At 52.1% G+C, this 19,137-nt stretch overlaps 3 protein-coding genes across 7 annotated transcripts in view; 2 read left to right on the top strand and 1 right to left on the bottom strand.

Moving 5' to 3' along the window:
• C2 (complement C2) overlaps window positions 1–5,194 on the top strand; it is a 41,291-nt gene extending 36,097 nt beyond the window's left edge. For all 3 annotated transcript variants that reach the window (XM_038553583.1, XM_038553584.1, XM_038553582.1), the window contains 10 exons: window positions 649–738; window positions 2,874–3,014; window positions 3,125–3,219; window positions 3,316–3,427; window positions 3,564–3,729; window positions 3,839–3,915; window positions 4,011–4,102; window positions 4,305–4,431; window positions 4,598–4,647; window positions 4,798–5,194. In XM_038553583.1, the coding sequence (XP_038409511.1) occupies window positions 649–738; window positions 2,874–3,014; window positions 3,125–3,219; window positions 3,316–3,427; window positions 3,564–3,729; window positions 3,839–3,915; window positions 4,011–4,102; window positions 4,305–4,431; window positions 4,598–4,647; window positions 4,798–4,968 (1,121 nt within the window). In that variant the 3' untranslated portion in view covers window positions 4,969–5,194. The remainder of the gene's footprint in view (window positions 1–648; window positions 739–2,873; window positions 3,015–3,124; window positions 3,220–3,315; window positions 3,428–3,563; window positions 3,730–3,838; window positions 3,916–4,010; window positions 4,103–4,304; window positions 4,432–4,597; window positions 4,648–4,797) is intronic.
• A 416-nt stretch (window positions 5,195–5,610) lies between these two features.
• Window positions 5,611–11,728, top strand: CFB (complement factor B). The gene is made up of 18 exons (XM_038553603.1): window positions 5,611–5,813; window positions 5,904–6,137; window positions 6,547–6,732; window positions 6,884–7,057; window positions 7,298–7,399; window positions 7,500–7,636; window positions 7,905–8,043; window positions 8,366–8,497; window positions 8,806–8,907; window positions 8,997–9,134; window positions 9,651–9,748; window positions 9,885–10,002; window positions 10,205–10,355; window positions 10,451–10,527; window positions 10,736–10,848; window positions 10,949–11,081; window positions 11,162–11,211; window positions 11,519–11,728. The coding sequence occupies exons 1-18, from the start codon at window positions 5,750–5,752 to the stop codon at window positions 11,672–11,674; spliced, it is 2,304 nt and encodes a 767-aa protein (XP_038409531.1). The 5' UTR covers window positions 5,611–5,749; the 3' UTR covers window positions 11,675–11,728.
• Window positions 11,729–11,730: 2 nt separating this feature from the next.
• On the bottom strand, window positions 11,731–19,132 carry NELFE (negative elongation factor complex member E). 3 transcript variants are annotated; one of them, XM_038553610.1, is made up of 12 exons: window positions 18,977–19,102; window positions 18,669–18,760; window positions 18,468–18,550; window positions 15,755–15,824; window positions 15,507–15,652; window positions 14,756–14,830; window positions 14,597–14,634; window positions 14,095–14,414; window positions 13,831–13,975; window positions 13,619–13,673; window positions 13,277–13,379; window positions 11,731–12,043 (listed from the first exon to the last, which is right to left on the bottom strand). In XM_038553610.1, exons 3-12 carry the CDS (start codon window positions 18,540–18,542, stop codon window positions 11,946–11,948), a joined length of 1,125 nt encoding a protein of 374 aa, XP_038409538.1. In that variant the 5' UTR covers window positions 18,543–18,550; window positions 18,669–18,760; window positions 18,977–19,102; the 3' UTR covers window positions 11,731–11,945. The 3 variants fall into 3 exon arrangements, with proteins under 3 accessions (XP_038409538.1, XP_038409537.1, XP_038409536.1); XM_038553609.1 differs by having other exon boundaries at window positions 18,642–18,760; XM_038553608.1 differs by lacking the exon at window positions 18,669–18,760 and having other exon boundaries at window positions 18,977–19,132.
• Between the last annotated feature and the right edge of the window lie 5 nt (window positions 19,133–19,137).

Genomic DNA, 19,137 nt, shown 5'->3' on the forward strand with positions numbered 1-19,137 from the left:
AGTCTGGCACAGTGGAAGGACCACCAGTGTAGGGTCGGAAGACCTGCATGTTGATTCTCCCTCTGCCACTCTGGGCCTCAGTTTCTCATTTGTAAAGTCGAGATAGTGTTGATGATGTCAATGGGATAACAACAACGATAACGATGATCATAACCACCCTCCTTTCCTGACACAATTTTTATGGAGAGCAACCGAGATAGTTTGTGTAGAAGTGCTTTGTGATTACAGATATCAGTTATGGTTACTACCGCAAGGTTGCCTAGAGTCAGCTAGATGGGGAGGCATGGCTTTGGGGCAGGGATGTCAAGGCGCATGGATGGAAAGGTGGACGTGGAGTGGAGCTGGGCTATGTCATTTATTTCTCGATTGTGTCCAAATTACATAGCCCCTCAGAACTTGGTTTTCTTGCCTATAAAATGAGGATACCCACACTACCTGAGGTTTCATGAGAATTAAATGAGATAAAGTTTATGAAGCTCCTGGCCCGGTGCCTGGAATGTCGAGAATTTCGCCAAATAACATATCTTGAAACTCACGTGGGAAGCGATAAATGTTAAGGTTCCCAGCTGGATGCCTGCCCACTCCTCCGGAGCTGTGGAGAGTCCAGATATATTCCCCAGATGGACAATTCTTTTCCCTCCATTCTAGGAAAGTCTAACATGGGTGGCTCTCCCAAGCTGGCTGTTGACAATATCAAAGAGATCTTGAACATCAACCAGCAGAGGAGCGACTATCTGGGTGAGCCTCTCCCTCCTCCACCCCCAGATGTGCTGCCCCTGCGGTGGGTGCAGGCTGGAGTGGGCAGCTTGCCTTCATTTCCAGCGAGACCCCAGGCTGTGTCGTTCTGTGTGAAGGCAGCTGAGTCATGCTCGAGTCTGGTGTCAAACTGCCTGTGGTTGCAGCCTTGGTTTCTTTTGTTGGCTGTGGCCGGGGCTGGTTTCTGCCTTTGCTACAGGGGACGGTGCTAGGACTCACCTCAGAGGCCCATAGGGGCAAATACTCAGATATCTCCTGGTGCAGAGGAACAGTGTATGGAACAGTGTATGTGAGCGGCTGCTGCCATCATCATGGCCTTGAAACTCCAGGGAGGAAGGGCCTGGACTCTCCTTGTAGGGACCGTCCCTGGCGTTTCCTCCTTTAGCGGTATGGATAACCAACTAAGGCTTTGGCAGTTGCCGCCTTTAAAGGAACAATTCCTCGGGGTTCAGACTAAATGCAAATAGCATTGATCTTTGACCAGAAAAGAATTTTAGAGAAAAGTGCTCTGTGTAAGTAGGGACAGTTGCTCTTGAACCTCCAAGTTTCACTTTCCCCTTGGGCCTTCTCTTCATGGCCCCAACTCCACCCTCCCCTCAGGAGCAAGTGGATTCCTTTTTAAGACTCTGGCCTAGGGAAGGGGAAGGCCAAACTCTCCCCGCTAACTCCTTAGCATCACTGGGCTAGGGTTAAAACACCATTTTAGAATACCTTATTAAAAAAAGCAGGTACTAAAGGGACATAGTCATAGAAAACATGCAGAACCTAATTGTCCAACTCCCACTGTGACTGCTTCTGGCCTGCGGGGGGCGACACTGCCACCTGAGGAAAGCATTGTCTGCCCCCCATCTGCCTGAGCATCTCACTCTTTGCACACCACTCAGGGTCCTCCGGGAGCCGGAAGGGGCCACGAGGGGTGCAAAGCACAGGAGAAGCCCGGACGCTGCGGCCACCCCGGGCAGTTCTGACTGCTACCTGTTCTCTCTTGGAGGCAGGATGTGAATGGTCATGTGGGCCCAGGTTCTCCGGTGGGAAGAGATGGCTCCAGACCCCCCTCTCGGAGCCTGTACCTTACAGAGGAACTAGATCTGAAGTATTGCCTCCAAGCTCGCTCATAGGCTCTTTATTCAATCATAAATGTCCTTAAGTACATTTGGAAGTCTCTCCTGGGCATCATTCTAAGGATATGGCTGTGCAGAAAATGAACAAAAATGCCTCTCTCTGGGGTTGTCATTCTGGAAGGGCATTGCATTAGTCTCCTAGGGACACTGCCACAGATCATACAATCTAGGGTGATTTAAAACAACAGAAACTCATGGTTTCACATTCAGGAGGCTAGAAATCCAAGATCAAGGTATCAGCAAAGACCCTATTTCCAAATAGGGTCACCCTCACAGGTCCTGGGGGTGAGGACTTGAACATTTCCTTTTGAAGGCACAGTTGTGCCCACTTTGGGCATGAAACAAGATAAATAAGGACCCCATATGGCGTGGTGGATGGTGCCCTGGGACAAGGTATAAAATGGAACAGAAAGGGAATAGAATTGGCCAAGGCATAGCAGTTTTAGACAAGGATCCCAGGCAAGGCCTCACTGAGATAGTAGCATTTGAGTCAAGATTTGAAAAGGTGGGACGCCTGGGTAGCTCAGTGGTTGAGGCGTGTCTGCCTTCGCCTCAGGGTGTGATCCCGGGGTCCCGGGATGGAGTCCCACATCGGGCTCCCTGCATGGAGCCTGCTTCTCCCTCTGCCTGTGTCTCTGCCTCTGTGTCTCTCATGAAAAAATAAATAAAATCTTTAAAAAAAAAAAAAAAAGACTTCAAAAGTTAAGAAAGTGAGCCGTGTGGGCAGTCTGGGCAAGAGTCAACCAGGCAGAGGCACCGCGTTTGCGAAAGGCCTGGGTTGGGAGCACGCCTGCAAATTTGAGGAACTTCAAGGAGGTTATATGGCAGGGAGTGAAGGGTGTAGAGTGTCGGGAATTGAGGCCAGACAGGTAGTAGAGGGTGGGGTCCAGCTCATTTAGGGCTTTGTAGGACCCAGTGAGTTCCAAATGATAATTCCCTGTCTCGCAGGGTAGCTCCTCAGCCACAAGATTCTGGTGATTTCCTTCTCCCCATCAGACATCTATGCCATTGGGGTGGGCAAGCTGGATGTGGACTGGAGAGAACTGAATGAATTGGGATCGAAGAAGGATGGTGAGAGACATGCCTTCATTCTGCAAGACACAGAGGCTCTGTACCAGGTCTTTGAGCACATGCTGGGTGAGTGAGCTTTGCCCTCTTCACAATGGAGCCGGCTAGGGGTCCAGGCTGGGAACCTACTCATGGTGCTCCTCACAAACCTCTTTCCCCCTCTGCTCCCACACCCGCAGATATTTCCCAGCTCACAGACACCATCTGCGGGGTAGGGAACATGTCAGCCAATGCCTCCGTCCAGGAAAGGACACCGTGGCATGTTATTATTAAGGTACCGGGAAGGAGGGAAGGGACTTGGGTCCCAGAAGTAGAAGAGGAAATGGGCCAGAGACATAGCAGTCCCCCAAAAACACCTGTTTGCCTGCAGCCTAGGAGCCAGGAGACCTGCCGGGGGGCCCTCATCTCAGACCAGTGGGTGCTGACGGCTGCTCACTGCTTCCGCCATGCTGAGAACAGCTCTCTGTGGAGGGTCACCGTAGGTAAGGGGGGGGTCACTGTGGGTAAGGCAGGGTCCACACTAGGTTCCTGACCCTGTGGCTGGAGCTCTCAACAGCAGTCCCAGCCTCTGGCCTCCCTGGAAGCCCTGGCCCTGCCTAATCTGCTTATTTTTCCCAGGGGATCCTAACTCCCAGTGGGGCAAAGAGTTCACTATTGAGAAGGCAGTGATCTCCTCGGAGTTTGATGTCTTTGCCAAGAAGAATCAGGGGATCCTCGAGTTCTATGGTGATGACATTGCCCTATTGAAGCTGGCCCAGAAAGTGAAGATGTCCACTCATGCCAGGTGCTAGAGTCTGGGATGAGAGGGCGTCCTCTGGGGGAGAGTGCTCTGGGAAGTCCCACAGGAGGGGACACCAAGGATGGGCTCCTGTGACTCTTGTCTGTCTCCCCAGGCCCATTTGCCTTCCCTGCACGGTGGCGGCCAACCTGGCTCTGCGGAGACCCCCAGGCAGCACCTGCCGAGACCATGGTGAGTGCTGGGCCTCAGGTGCGTGAGGACTCCAGTCTGGAGTCTGGATGCTGCATAAAGGGACCAGCATCACATCCCTCTCTCCTTAACTGCAGAAAGTGAACTTCTGAACAAACTGAGCATTCCTGCTCATTTTGTGGCCTTGAACGGGGACAAACTGAACATTAACCTCAAGACAGGGACAGAGGTGAGGATCTCAGGTCTGGGATGCTGTGAGGGGATGGGACCCCTGTGGCAGCTCCCCAAAGTCTCTCTTTGTCCCTTCCTCCTCCAGCTCTGGCAGCCTTCTCCCTCTGACCCCATGCCACCTCCCCTCCAAGGCTAGCAACTGTAGGTAGCCCCTGGGACTGCTCATTCCATCCCTCTGTCCCACTCTGCCCCTGCTGCAGTGGACAAGCTGTATTGAGGCCGTTTCCCAAGACAAAGCTATATTCCCCAACTTGAAGGATGTCCGAGAGGTGGTGACAGACCAGTTCCTATGCAGTGGGACAGGGAAGGATGACAATCCCTGCAAGGGTAAGTCCCTCCCACCCCCCCACCCCCACCCCGAGCCTGGATGGCTGAGGGAGAGACCACCGCCGTCCCTGCGGCCAGCATGCATGCCAAGACAGTGGTGCACTGCCCTGACGACAGGGGCAGGGTGAGAGTCAGAATGACAATTTCTTGTCCCTCCTTCTGGCAGGAGAATCTGGGGGAGCAGTTTTCCTTGAGCGGAGACACAGGTTTTTTCAGGTGAGGAGAGAAGGGGGATACTTACAGGAATGGGGTTACAAGATCATGGCCTTGCAGGGAGACGAGGGCGGCCTTTGAAGGAACTGGGGAGGTTGAGGCTTGGAGCTGAGGCTGTGACAGCCTCCCACCCCATTTCTCTCCCTCTTCCAGGTGGGCCTGGTGAGTTGGGGTCTCTACAACCCCTGTAGCAAGAGTAATAAAAACTCACGCCAGAGGCCCCCCAAGGGCAAGGAACCACGAGATTTTCACATAAACCTCTTTCGCCTGCAGCCCTGGCTGCGGCAGCACCTGGAGGATATCCTGAACTTCTTACCCCTCTAATTGTGGCCACCCATCCCTCTGTTGTCCTGCCAGCATCTGCCATCTGTCTTGTCTCGCACCCTTGAACTCAGACCCATGACCCATCTGTGCTCCCGGCAACCCCAGAGAAGCACATCCAGGCTGGGGAATCCCCAGGGGCGCACCCTCTCCTTTCCTTGACTCACTCTCCTTTCACTCATGTGGAATTACCCAGTTATGAAATTAATAAAAATCGACAATGTCCTCATCTGTCTGTGCCTCTACCTGGGGGGTGGCCGGGGGCGGGGGGAGGGGAGAGCGGAGGAAGGCCAGAATGATTCCAGGAACTGCAGGGAGGCAGGTCACGGACCCTGGCGCACAAACAGTGGCTGGACTCTGCTCTGTGACAGAGTGGACAGGGAGTGAGCCAGCCTTTATTTTTGGTCCCTAAGGGGGTGGTCTGGGCTTGTTGGGGGAGGAACTGGGGCTGAGAGGTGGTGTTGAAGGTGTCAGTCCAGGTTCACCGCAGCAAAGGGCAGGGCTTAGGCAGTTTCTATTTCCTTGACTGGCAGCTCTGCGGGGTGGGGGTGGAGGGCTCCCTCTTGGACATTCCGGAAAGTGGTGTGGGTCAGGTGGGCGGGGTGAGCCGCCAGTGCCAGAACAGATTGCATAAAGGGCCGGAGGTGGTGGGGGGGCAGGGGAAGAGACAGCAACCAGACTCAGGTCTGAAGTTTCGGCTTGGGTGCTGAGCGAAGCAGACAGGCAGCACCAGCCCGCAGAGACCACCCTGTCCCCACCCCCAGTCTCTCCTGCTCCCATCACCATGGGGAGCACTCTCATGCCTCAACTCTGCCTTATATCCTTGGTGCTGGGTCTCTTGTCTGGAGGTAAGAGAGGGTCACCACTCCCCCTTCCTGCTGCCCCCAGCTTCTTTCCTTGGCCTTGTGAGGCTGGGCTTCAACAGCCTTTCTCTTCAGGTGGGAGTGCCACGCCATTGTCTGAGGCCAGGCCCCAAGGCCCCTGCCCTCTGGAGGGAGTACAGATCAAAGGTGGCTCCTTCAGACTGCTCAAGGAGGGCCAGGCGCTGGAGTACCTGTGTCCCTCTGGCTTCTACCCATACCCCGTGCAGGCTCGCACCTGCAGATCCACGGGGTCCTGGAGCACCCTGCAGACCCAAGACAAAATGGTTGTCAAGAAGGCAGAATGCAGAGGTTGGAGGGCAGTGAGGGTGGGCACGGGGTGATGCAGGGATGGAGCAGGTGGTGGCCGAGGCCCAGCCTAGGACGCTGTGAGAGTTGGGTGGAGACCAAGCAGGTTGAGGGGTGAGGATGCTGAGCAAGTGCAGCAGCTGTCGAGGACTGAAGGGAGGGGGGTGGAAGAAGGGAGCGAATCTTCACTGAGCATTTATCCTGTGCCAGGCAGCCCCGGCAGTGAAAGGAACACTGAGAAAGGGGGAGCATGGAGAAGCAGGACTCATCATGGGTCAGGGGTAGGCGTGGTTTCTGAGGGACCAGAAAGACCCTATGTCTTTGTGATAGGGTCCCTGAGGCCCGGAGGGAGACTCTCAAGAGCAGCCCTAACTTCTCAGTAACTTCTGCTTGTCCTCCCCCTCCCCCAAAGCAATTCGGTGCCCAAGACCACAGGAGTTTGAGAATGGGGACTACTGGCCCCGGGCGTCCTACTACAATGTGAGTGATGAGATCTCTTTCCGCTGCTATGATGGTTTTACTCTCCGGGGCTCCGCTAACCGCACCTGCCAGGCCACAGGTCGCTGGGACGGACAGACGGCCATCTGTGATGATGGAGGTGAGCAGCATCCCCTCCCCCGTCGACGGGATCCTCTCCCTCCTGGGGGCCGTGTTCCAGCCTGAGGAAGGGGCGTCACAACTCCTGTGCTCTCCTGTGCCATCCGGGCCTCAGGCTTTGGCTCTCACCTCCGCATCTCGTGCTTCTGTAGCGGGCTACTGCCCCAACCCGGGCATCCCCATTGGCACAAGGAAGGTGGGCATCAACTACCGCCTTGAAGACAGAGTCACCTACTACTGCAGCCGAGGCCTCACCCTGCGTGGCTCCCAGCAGCGGACATGCCAGGAAGGCGGCTCTTGGAGTGGAACCGAGCCTTCCTGCCAAGGTGATGCTTGCCCCATGCCCTCAGGTTCAGATCCCGCTCTTTCATCCTCCTGTCCCTACCCCAGAGCCCTGTCTTCTCCCTGTAGTGCAGCCCAGCTCCTCCCCTCGCTTCACCTGCCCCTAGAACGTCCTCACTGCGGAGCCCTTCCTGCCCCGAAACCCACCTACTGTCCCGTCCCTGTCCATGTGTCTCTGGCCCTCCCCCCACCCTGACACGTGACCTGCTTTCTGCCCTCCCCAGACTCCTTTATGTATGACACCCCTGAAGAGGTAGCCGAAGCCTTCCTGTCGTCCCTGACTGAGACCATAGAGGGCGTGGATGCTGAGGATGGCCACATCCCAGGTTTGAGTGCAGACCACGGAGGGAGGCAGGGAACTAGGGGAGGACGAAGAGGCAGGAGGACCCTGCGTGCCAGAGCCTGAGTTTTTCTGGTGGCACCCAGGGGAGCAGCAAAAGAGGAAGATTGTCCTGGACCCGTCGGGCTCCATGAACATCTACCTGGTGCTGGACGGATCAGACAGCATCGGGGCTGGCAACTTCACAAGAGCCAAGAACTGTCTCCGGGACTTCATTGAGAAGGTGGGGCCCCTGCTAGAACTAGTTCCCTGGTGTCCCCAGCCCCTCTGGGCTGCAGAACCTCAGAAAACCTCTGGTCCTATACTGTCTTTCCTCCTTTTTACTTGAAGTCGTTTCTTGACCTTTCACCCCATCACCCAGGCAAACCTCAGGGTGACCCATGAGCCTTTGGGTTTCTGAGGAAAACCTTCCCTGTCCCAGAGAAGCTGCTGACCTCTCCCAACCCTAGTCTTCTTTCAACGCCATGACCCTTTGCTCCCCTAACCCACAGGTGGCAAGTTATGGGGTGAAGCCAAAATATGGTCTAGTGACATATGCTACAAACCCCAAAGTCTGGGTCCGAGTGAGGGACAAAAACAGCAGCGATGCCGACTGGGTCACAAAGATACTCAACCAAGTCAGCTATGAAGGTCAGAGGTCAGGGAAGGGACTGGTGGAGGAGGGGTCACTTTGGAATCAGAGAAGTCAAAAGACTCAGGGTGGTTGTGGGGAGACCACGTGAGAAATCAGGGAAGACCACTTTGCGTCTGGGGTTAGACGGCAGACTTGTTGGTGAATATGGGTCACCGGGGACCTATCGGGGGCTGAGGAGGTCACTTTTGTGGCCAAAGGAAAGCCAGTGGGGTGGCAACTCAAGAACCTGAGAGATGTGGGATTTCAGTTGTTGGCGGGCCTCTCAGGGTCATGGATGACTTAGCCAACCAGGCAAGGTGACCGCTTCCCTTTCCCCAGATCACATGTTGAAGTCCGGGACCAACACCAAGAAGGCCCTGGAGGCAGTATACAGCATGATGAACTGGCCAGGGGAGACCCCCCCAGCAGACTGGAACCGCACCCGCCACGTTATCATCCTTATGACTGATGGTCAGAAGGAACTCTTCTCCTGCCCCAGATTCCCCAGCCTTTCATATGAGTGGGGGACTGTTCGGTCCACGTGCAACACCAGACTGTCACATGGTTGGGGCTCTGAGTACTGCTCAGGGCCCCAAGCATGCTGATCTCTCCTGTGACCCTTTACAGAGGAAAGGAGGAATCCTTAAGCTTCTGTTGGGATCTGTCACTTCCATCCCCTCAATCTGCTTCCCCAGCCATGTGTCAGGACTTCTGGCCAATCTTCCTCGACCCCCTTCTTTACTTGCTTCCCACCTTCACAGGCCCTGTTTCTTCTATAGGCTTGTACAACATGGGCGGGGACCCGGTCTCTGTCATTCACAATATCCGGAACTTCCTGGACATTGGGAGGGATCACAAAAACCCACGGGAGGATTATCTGGGTGAGTTTTATTGCCCAGGAGCCAGTCCCTTACTTTCTCAGCTCTTGCTCCCGGGGCCTGGGCACTCATTCTCCCCATTTCTCCCACAGATGTCTATGTGTTTGGGGTTGGGCCTCTGGTGAACCAAGAGAACATCAATGCTTTGGCTTCCAAGAAGGATAAGGAACAACACGTATTCAAAGTCAAGGACATGGAAAACCTGGAAGACGTTTTCATCCAAATGCTTGGTAGGAAAAGATCAGGATGTTATAAAGAGGTCAGGAACCTCCCCAGGTCCCCCAAGGTCACTCATACTTCCTCTTCTCCTTTAGTCCTGGCAGTCTGGAAGGACTTTCTCGCTGCTCCTTCTTTATGTCATATTCTGGTTTCCTGGCACTATCTGCTTCCCGATCTTAGAATCACCGAGCTCTGAATGACATCAGAGAGCTTTCTTAAATTCCTCATTTTACACGCGTGGCAAGTGAGGCTGAGAACAACCTGGGGACAGCAAGCTAGCAAGTTTGACCTGCCAACCACCACGTCTCCCATCTCTTACTTTCAAGTTCTTTTCACTATTGCCACAGTTCCTTGTCCTCAGTGAAAGGAAACAAACACTCCTGTCTTTCCTTTCCTTACAGGCTTCTGCTCCTCACAAACACGTAGATGTCCCTCCCCTTTTAAAAGGCTGCTGCCATGTGGAAATGAAGCACCCTACCTTTCAGCATGTAGTCAGAAATTTTAAAGTCATTTTCCTTTCTTGTTAGATGAAACCCGGACTCTGGGGCTCTGTGGAATGGTTTGGGAGCACAAGAAAGGCACTGATTACCACAAGCAGCCATGGCATGCCAAAATCTCCATCACTGTAAGCAAGGCGTCCTGGTGCCAGGGACCTGTGGGAGGCAAAGTCAGGGTGGAATGGGGGCGGGGGAAGGGCAAAATGTTTATACTAGATTGTGGTTTGGTAAGCTGAGCTTTCCCCTCTGTCGTTCTGTTCCCAGCGCCCTTCAAAGGGACACGAAACCTGTATGGGGGCTGTGGTGTCTGAGTACTTTGTGTTGACAGCAGCACACTGTTTCACAGAGAATGATCAGAAACACTCAATCAAGGTCAGCGTGGGTAAGGAAGCAGCCAATCAATCCTGAGCTTCAGCTGTGCAGGAACCCACGCTCCCACCCGTCCTCACAGCAGCCCACTATCTTGCACACTGGGCCACTTGGGAGTGGGGAAGACTTGGGAGTTAGGCACAATGTGGGGCCAGATGTAGGAGGCTGCCCATGGAGAAGTGGGACGTCCCGACATAGCCACTTTCCTACCTTAGGAGGGAAGAAGGAATTGGAGATAAAGGAAGTCCTAGTTCACCCCAACTACAACATCAATGGGAAAAAAGAAAAAGACATTCTTGAATTTTATGACTATGACGTGGCCCTGATTGAGCTTGAGAAGAAGCTAGAGTATGATCAGACACTCAGGTGAGCCCTCTGGAGCCCTGAGAAGTTTGGGTGAGGTGGGGCCGCAGGCCCAGGGCAGAGCCAACTTCTCCCTGAATCTCATCTCTCCTTCATAGGCCCATTTGCCTCCCATGCACTCAGGCAACAAATCAAGCTTTGAGGCTTCCGCCGTCAACCACGTGCCAGCAGCAGAGTAAGATGTTCAGGGACAACAGCACAAGGGGATGCTACCAGGGGACAAGTGGGGCGTGACAGGGTGCTGCAAGAGCAGATTGTGGCCAGCCTGGTCCCTAGCTCACAGGAAAGGGTTGGGGGACATTTGCTGAGTGACAAAGCCAATGGGGAGGTGGCTGGGTAGGGTGGGAGAGGGCTAAAATGACCCAGTCTGTCCATTTGCCCAGTGGAAGAGCTGCTCCCTGCAAAGGACATCAAAGCTCTATTTGTGTCAGAGTTATCCAAAGACAGGAGGAAGGTGCTGGTTCGGAAGGAGGTCTACATCAAGAATGGGGACAAGGTAAGGAATGTGGGACTCTAAGCAGGTCCTCCAGGCCCCAGTTCTTCCAGAGCACACTCTATTCACCCTTTCCCCTCCACGCTTTATACCTCATCTATAGAAAGCCAGCTGTGAGAAAGACGCTCAGTATGCCTCCGGCTATGAGAAGATCAAAGACATCTCTGAAGTGGTCACTCCCAGGTTCCTTTGCACTGGAGGGGTGAATCCCTATGCTGACCCCAATACTTGCAAAGGTGAGAAAAGGCTCTTTGGTTGTGCTGCATGTTCCTGAAGCCCAAGAATTGCTCTCCCTACAGCTTTTCCTCTCCTGTAGGTGATTCTGGTGGTCCTCTGATTATTCACAAGAAGAGTCGCTTCATTCAAGTGAGTTTCCCCTCTCCTGTCTGTGGGGAGATGCCAAGTGGTCAGCATGGACCCTACAGCAGGAAAGCTCCGTGCATGTGGCCTGAAAGGGGAAGGCGCAGAGCCTGCCTCCTTACAACCATTCCTTGAAATGGCTGGCTTAGGTCCATGTGTCTGGCCCGTGTGCTTGGGAGACCAGTACAGAGCTGGGTCCCCAGTCTAATTCTTCTAGGTCAACTCCAATGTAACTGGGAACAGCTGAGCTTCCTGCGATTAGGAAGGAAGGAATTCTACCAAATGATCCATGGCATCCCCTTGCCCTCTCCAGGTTGGCGTGATCAGCTGGGGTGTAGTGGATGTTTGCAAAGACCGGAGGCGGTGGCAGCAGGTACCTACTCATGCCCGAGACTTTCACGTCAACCTCTTCCAAGTGATGCCCTGGCTCAAGGAGAAACTCAAAAATGAGGATTTGGAATTTCTGTAAGGGGTTCCCTGCTGGGAAGGGGTATGAGATAAAATTAAAACAGCTGCGACAATACCTGTGTTCAAGATCCTTTTGGGAGAAAGAAGAGGGGAACGTGCACTGGCCATGTGTTACAACTGAGATAAAATCTAACAGCTGTTTTTAAAGGCTCAACCCCAATCCCAAGTGCTGAAAAACCAGAGGCTGAGGGAGATGTGTGAGCTTCCACCTCAGTGTTTTACTGAGACCAAGTGTTGGCGCAGATGAGGCACACGGAATACAGCTCCATTCCCTAGAAGCCATCCACAAGGTTTTCCTTGTAGACATCATCGCTGTAGACAATCTGGGTCCTCTTGTCCCGATGGCAACCCTTAGGGCTATTCTGGACAGCTGGGGAGGGAGGAAAGGATCGGTTAAGGTCTAAAGCATTGCATCTGAGCACTAGTGAGGCCAGAGGCTCAGAGTCTGACCAGCTCACTCCCGGCCTCTGGCTCTCGAAGCCCAATTTCAATGCTGCCCTCTAGCGGCCAGGATAGCCTGGCTCCCTTTAGCCCCATTAGGTGGGTGGCTGCCAACCCATCCCCGTGGCTAGGAGTGGAGGCTGTTGTTGTGGCCTGCACAGATACCATTAGGGATATTTTGTTCTTAGAACCACCCCAGATGTTATTGTTTACACAAATGAATGATGTTAACCCATTACATTTTAAAGTATTAAAATTTAAAAAATCTCTGTAGGCCTTTGCTGACATGCTAGTCATTTCTTGTTCCTTTTGTATGGAGGGCCACTCTTACTCTCAACACCCCTTTCTGCTTACCCCTTTGCCAGGAAAACCAACAGGTATAGTGGGCTATTCAGACTAAACTAAGAAATGCTACTAGACCCAACGGGAGAACCATTCTGGGTGCAGCTCTGACCCAAAGCATTCTTCCGCCAGCCTCAAGCTATTCTTTCCCCTTCTTTTTCCTCCCTACACTGACATGTCCCTCTCTTTACCCCATCTCCAAGGATTCCATGCCTACCATTCTGGGGCTACAGTGACTCACCCCAAACCAGCCTCCATTCTCTTGGATCTCTGTACCCTGACACTGCTGATCACTCCCCTGCTTCCAAAGTTTGTGTCCTTTGGCTTTAATGGCTGCCCCTTGAATATTCCCCAAGCCCAGGCCTGGGTAACTGCCTGCCTGCGCCCCCTCCCCAAATTCAGTCTCCCTTGAGGATACTACCAATTTGCAGCCACTCTGTAACACAGAGGACTCCAACCCATGTTTTCATTCCTCACTTCGCACCCAAGTTCCAGATCTCTAATTTCAAATGTTTATAAGACCAACTACACTCCATCTCCTAATAAAGCCACGTGAGATGCCCATTTTCTTCACCAACCTCCCTCACTTCTATTTTCTTCTGCATTCCAGTTACTGCTTTGGGAGTTATTCTCAATCTTTTTCTCTCCGTTTTCTCCCACTTCTAACTGACAGAAGGCCTGATAATTCTCATTCCCATTCCCACGGCCTCCACACAGATTCAGGCCTCTATCAACTCCTCAGAATCCTGGGACGAGCAGGGAACAGGCAGGAAGGGTGAGCTGTGGGGCACAGGATGGAGGAGGAAGAATCCATTCTTACCGAGAGAGCCCCAGACAGACTTGCCAGTGGCAGCGTCCAGCATGGGCTGCTTGCGGGCAATGCTGACTTTGAGCTGTACAGACTCCACCTGGGTCCCATTGAGCTGGGGCAGAAGAGGGGAGGAGGCAAAGGATGGGGAGAAACATTGCAGACAAAGCAAAGGAGGAATTCCAACAGTTGCCACCCTAGCAACAGACTGAGGACCTGAGATTACATTTCTTGTGTGAACAGGAAGAGACTCTTTGTCAAGAGGAAATGATTTCCTCCTGGCTCCCAGTATTTTAAAGAGAAAATATGAGGATGGCAGGAGGGATGGGGAGAACAGATCTGGGAAGTCCCAACCTCAGCAACGGCCTGATCTGCTGACTCCATCTTTTCATAGGTGACGAAGGCACAGCTGGGATGAAAAGAAAACAGGGTCAGTATAGAGGGCCTATGGGCTCTTGTGAACCCAACCAAACCCAGTGCTCACAGGCCGTTGGAGATAGGCTGGTGTTCTCCCTCAAACCCAGGTCCTCCCAGGACTTATTATCTTACCCCACTGTCATCCTTACTTTCTGGGTGGGTCCATGGAGAGGTCAATGATGTTTCCAAAGGGAGAGAAGGCCCCACGAAGGAGGGTGGGCGTCATGTCCTCTCCATACACATAGAGAGTATTACCCTTCCGAGGGGCCCTGCGTTCAGGGAATGAATCCGACCCTACGGGACCAGGAGTCATAGTCATAAGACGCAATCCATTTCAGCCTCTACTTTAAGAGGCCACTTTCCTAGGACCTGCCTAAACATTTTCACTTTTCCCACTAGCCCAGATCACTCACTGCGGAAAGGGCCCTCTCGTTCTCGATCGCGGTCCCTGTCCCGATCACGGTCCCTGTCCCGATCGCGGTCCCTGTCCCGATCGCGGTCCCTGTCCCGATCACGGTCTCGATCCCGTTCTCGATCACGGTCTCTGTCCCGGTTCCGCTCACGACTGTGGTCCCGGCTGCGGCTTCGTGGGGGGGAGGTTGAGGAGCGGGCACCACCACGTTCTTCATAGCCCCAGTCAAAGCTTCGAGGGGGACCATCACCAGCCCCTGGGCCCTCTGCCTCCTCCCCATCTGGCCCCAGTTCCCGAAGCCGATCACTGGAAGACACAAAACTGGAGAAAGGCAGACAGTGAGGATCAAGGGGGCCTTTACCTCAATCTTCTAGACCCTGGGAAGACTTAACCTACTGCAGCCCCAGTTTCTTCCACTCCAGCCCAAACCTCCCATGGATACAGGCAATCACCCCTTCCCCACTCCCCCAGTTGGGACCCAGTCGTCTCTCTAGTTCTCTAACCTCTCATACAGAGATTTCCTTTGGGGGCGTCTGGACGACTGCAAAAGAAACCAGGGACAGTTAAGATGAGTCCTAGTTGCTGGCATATGGCCCCAAATATGTGTCTTCTTGCTTTTCTCATTCCCTGGGCCCCCAGGGACAGAGAACTGGGAGCCATACCTCCTGCAGATCATCATCGGCAGATATGCTTCTTTGGAACGGCTGGAAAGTGGGAACTGGCCCCTTCTCAGGGTCCTGGGAAGGTCACAGAGATCTACTTTAATGTGAGAGCAGGAGGAGGCCTAACCACGGGGCAGAAGGAGTTCCTCTTCCCTCACCCTCTTCTTGGTTTCCTCTGGCCTCTCTTTTCTCCTTTAATTCCCTTGTGCATTTCTTATTTGATTATGTTTTTTTTTTAAAGATTTTATTTATTTATTCATGAGAGACACAGAAAGAGAGAGAGGCAGAGACACAGACAGAGGGAGAAGCAGGCTCCATGGAGGGAGCCCGATGTGGGACTCGATCCCAGGTCTCCAGGATCAGGCCCTGGGCTGAAGGCGGTGCTAAACCGCTGAGCCACCCCGGCTGCCCTGATTATGTATTTTTTTAAATGATCTAACATAAAGAATATTTAGCTTGTTGAACGCTTCTCAAATCCGCTGACCTCTTCAATCTATTCAGCTTGTCAAAACAACAAAATCTAGAAGCTCGACTATGTGGTAGATCAGACCCAGAAAACATGTAAAATGAACTGAGAAGTCATTCAGTGTCTTCACTCTATAGATGAGAAATCTGAAGCTCAGACCTATAGGACAACTTGCCCGTGATTGAATAAACGCTATTTTCCCCCTATGTTCTACCTCCCTTCTGACTTGGAAGGATGCCCTCTGAAGTCAAGGGTCCCCTGAACAATCTTTTTGCTCATGCTCACCTTTAACTTCCCCTCTAGGGTTCGAGAACGCTTGAAGCCTGAGTTCTTGGTCTCAGCCTTGATGGCACTGATGGCTCCTGACTTCACTAGCTGCTTTGCCTGCTCTGTTGCCGTGGCTGTGTCCACCACAGGCTGTTCCGACAGTGCTGGAGTAGTAAGGGGAGGAGGCATTATTTTGGCCAGGCTGTGAGAAAGCTCAGTCCCACTGTGCCCACTTCCAGTCTATCCCTGTCTCCCCGGTCACTCACAGCGTTTCACACCGCCTTGGCTGGCTGTGCTGCTACTACTTTGCTTCTTCAGAGCCAGCAATGCCTTTTTCTGGGAACAAGTGAGAGGAGAGGGATTGGTGAGGGCCAGTCCCCGGCCAGGTCTTCTCCCAGGGTCCCTGGGCACCTCACTCCAGGGGATGCCTTTCTCAGAAAACAATGCAAATAGTGTTCCTGGAGTGGTACACTGAGGCAGCCCTGCCTCACACACGGTCCACTGGATCATCTATAATACCAGTAATACTTAATCTAGCCAAACCACAGTATTCAAAGGCTTTCCAGAGTCTCAGGTTTTTGAAGACAAGGAATTCAACCATGGGCCAGAGCCCCAAGATATAAGCTGCAATTAAGTATAAGCCTATATGCCTTTCTTGGGGGCTTCATCCATCCATCCCCTGTACGTTTGGCAAGGACAGACTATGACTTTGTAACAAAGGTATGCAAAAATACGAGACACAGTTCCTTCCCTCAAGAAGCTTACAGTCTATGAAACAAGATGATTAGAAGTAACTATCAAGAATGATTGTAAGAGGTGCAGACTGCTTGCTACTGTGACCAAGTAATATTATCTCATGCCAAATGGGTATTAAACTGGTCCCTGGATAGAATCTACACAAAACAGATTGAAAGAAAGGGCATTTTAGGCAAAGTAACAGGATGGCAATGATACAGAAATAAGGTGGCTTTGGGAATGCATGTCTTGGGACTAGTGAATAGTTCTATTTGACTAGAAAGGGATGCCAAGGTAAAGGCTTTGTTCTATAGACAATGGGAAACCACTTACGGGTTTTGAAAAAAAGAGTTTTGTGTTTTTAGTGGTTCATTTTAATAAGAGTGAAGGAGACATCCACATGCAGAAGAATGAAACTAGACCACTCTCTTTCACCATACACAAAGATAAACTCAAAATGGATGAAAGATCTAAATGTGAGACAAGATTCCATCAAAATCCTAGAGAAGAACACAGGCAACACCCTTTTTGAACTCGGCCATAGTAACTTCTTGCAAGATACATCCACAAAGGCAAAAGAAACAAAAGCAAAAATGAACTATTGGGACTTCATCAAGATAAGAAGCTTTTGTACAGCAAAGGATACAGTCAACAAAACTCAAAGACAACCTACAGAATGGGAGAAGCTATTTGCAAATGACATATCAGATAAAGGGCTAGTTTCCAAGATCTATAAAGAACTTATTAAACTCAACACCAAAGAAACAAACAATCCAATCATGAAATGGGCAAAAGACATGAACAGAAATCTCACAGAGGAAGACATAGACATGGCCAACATGCATATGAGAAAATGCTCTGCATCACTTGCCATCAGGGAAATACAAATCAAAACTACAATGAGATACCACCTCACACCAGTGAGAATGGGGAAAATTAACAAGGCAGGAAACCACAAATGTTGGAGAGGATGCGGAGAAAAGGGAACCCTCTTACACTGTTGGTGGGAATGTGAACTGGTGCAGCCACTCTGGAAAACTGTGTGGAGGTTCCTCAAACAGTTAAAAATATACCTGCCCTACGACCCAGCAATTGCACTGTTGGGGATTTACCCCAAAGATACAAATGCAATGAAACGCCGGGACACCTGCACCCCGATGTTTCTAGCAGCAATGGCCACTATAGCCAAACTGTGGAAGGAGCCTCAGTGTCCATTGAAAGATGAATGGATAAAGAAGATGTGGTTTATGTATACAATGGAATATTACTCAGCTATTAGAAATGACAAATACCCACCATTTGCTTCAACGTGGATGGAACTGGAGGGTATTATGCTGAGTGAAGTAAGTCAGTCGGAGAAGGACAAACATTATATGTTCTCATTCATTTGGGGAATATAAATAATAGTGAAAGGGAAAATAAGGGAAGGGAGAAGAAATGGGTGGGAAATATCAGAAAGGGAGACAGAACGTAAAGACTGCTAACTCTGGGAAACGAACTAGGGGTGGTAGAAGGGGAGGAGGGCGGGGGGTGGGAGTGAATGGGTGACGGGCACTGGGTGTTATTCTGTATGTTAGTAAATTGAACACCAATAAAAAAAAAAAAAAAAAGAAAACTGGGTGCTCAAAAAAAAAAAAAAAAAAAAAAATAAGAGTGAAGGAAGCCTGTCCAAAAAAAAAATTGAGAAACTTCTCGAGAAACCATTACAAGTGTCTACATGAACAACAAAAACTTGATCTATGAAATACACAGAAAAAAGCAAACAGAAGAAGTTGCTTCAAAGGAAGAATCAAGACTTGGCAAATGTTTAGCTTTGCAAAGTAGAGAAGTCAGAGATGAGATTTTGATTCCAAACACCTGGAAGAATTGGCTGTGGTCACCCCTATTTGGAAGGTCAAGAAAAGGAACTAAATTAGAATAGATAGGAAGGTGACAGCTGCAACCCTGGGTATCTGAGGGCGATCGGTAACAGCCTGGATAGAACTGAAAAAACAAAGTAGGAGGTTACATCCTTGGTGGTGCAAAAAGCCACGAAAAAGGAGACTGCTCCACAGCAGGATGCACAGAAGAGAAGGTGCACACCGAGACTTGGGAGAAGCCCAGCTCTATGAGGCCACGCTAAGAGGAGCTACATCTCCAGGTATGAGCTAGAAGAACCCCCCCATCCCCTCACACTCACCCCAGGTGTTCTCAACAGTGTAGAGTCTGTGAAAGGTTGGGCCACGCCCCGACACACTCCCTCACCTTTTTCTTGAGTTTGTTGAATTTCTTCTGCAGAGCCTCCTCCTCCTCGCTCAGTCCGGGGGGTATCACCAACATGGTGGCTCCTGGTTCAGGGGCAGGGCCCAAGACATCTTTCCACTGTCACCGCCCAGGGTTCACACGGGATCCCCCTGCCCCGCGCCCCTCCAGGCCTACCTACTCCTGTCTTTTGCCTCTCCCTACCCCTTGCTTCAACGAGGCTGCCGTCCAAACCCCCGCTCGTGCGGACCAACCAGCACTCCCTCTCCTCTCCGGCAATCACGGCCACCAGCGCTCTGAGGAACCAAGTGGCCCAGGCAGGAGGAAGCACCCCTTCCGTCGCCAAGACGATGGCACCAGACACCCCCTACCCCTGCTGGGGGTACGGCAGCCGCACGGTCCAAACGGCACAGGAGGCAGTGGAAGCCGCGCAGCGCTCTCACAGCAACGGAGAGGGGAAGAAGACAGAAGAGCTCGGAAAAAAGGGGCGAAGCGTGAGAAGAAGACCTTACCTGAGGGGGCGGTAACCCGGGGCCCACGGTCTCGGGCGGCGCCCGCGCTGGCGGCGGCGAGCGGGCTCACAGCGATGACGTACGAGGGGCGGGGAACGCGGTAACCAAGGCGGCCCGAGGCTACACACTTCCGCCCGGCAGTCGCCCGGCTCCAGCGAGCT

Source organism: Canis lupus, chromosome 12 (genome assembly GCF_011100685.1).
Source record: "Canis lupus familiaris isolate Mischka breed German Shepherd chromosome 12, alternate assembly UU_Cfam_GSD_1.0, whole genome shotgun sequence".
Classification (NCBI taxonomy): Eukaryota; Metazoa; Chordata; class Mammalia; order Carnivora; family Canidae; genus Canis; species Canis lupus.

Excerpts from the sequence above, each read along its gene's own strand:
- CFB (XM_038553603.1), top strand. The coding sequence starts at position 5,750 with ATGGGGAGCACTCTCATGCCTCAACTCTGCCTTATATCCTTGGTGCTG. Across the intron at positions 7,637-7,904 it reads TCCGGGACTTCATTGAGAAG|GTGGCAAGTTATGGGGTGAA; the intron begins GTGGGGCCCCTG and ends CCTAACCCACAG. Across the intron at positions 9,749-9,884 it reads ATGCCAAAATCTCCATCACT|CGCCCTTCAAAGGGACACGA; the intron begins GTAAGCAAGGCG and ends TTCTGTTCCCAG.
- NELFE (XM_038553608.1), bottom strand. The coding sequence starts at position 18,542 with ATGTTGGTGATACCCCCCGGACTGAGCGAGGAGGAGGAGGCTCTGCAG. Across the intron at positions 15,653-15,754 it reads CCAAGGCGGTGTGAAACGCT|CACTGTCGGAACAGCCTGTG; the intron begins GTGAGTGACCGG and ends TTACTACTCCAG. Across the intron at positions 13,380-13,618 it reads CAGATCAGGCCGTTGCTGAG|CTCAATGGGACCCAGGTGGA; the intron begins GTTGGGACTTCC and ends CTTCTGCCCCAG.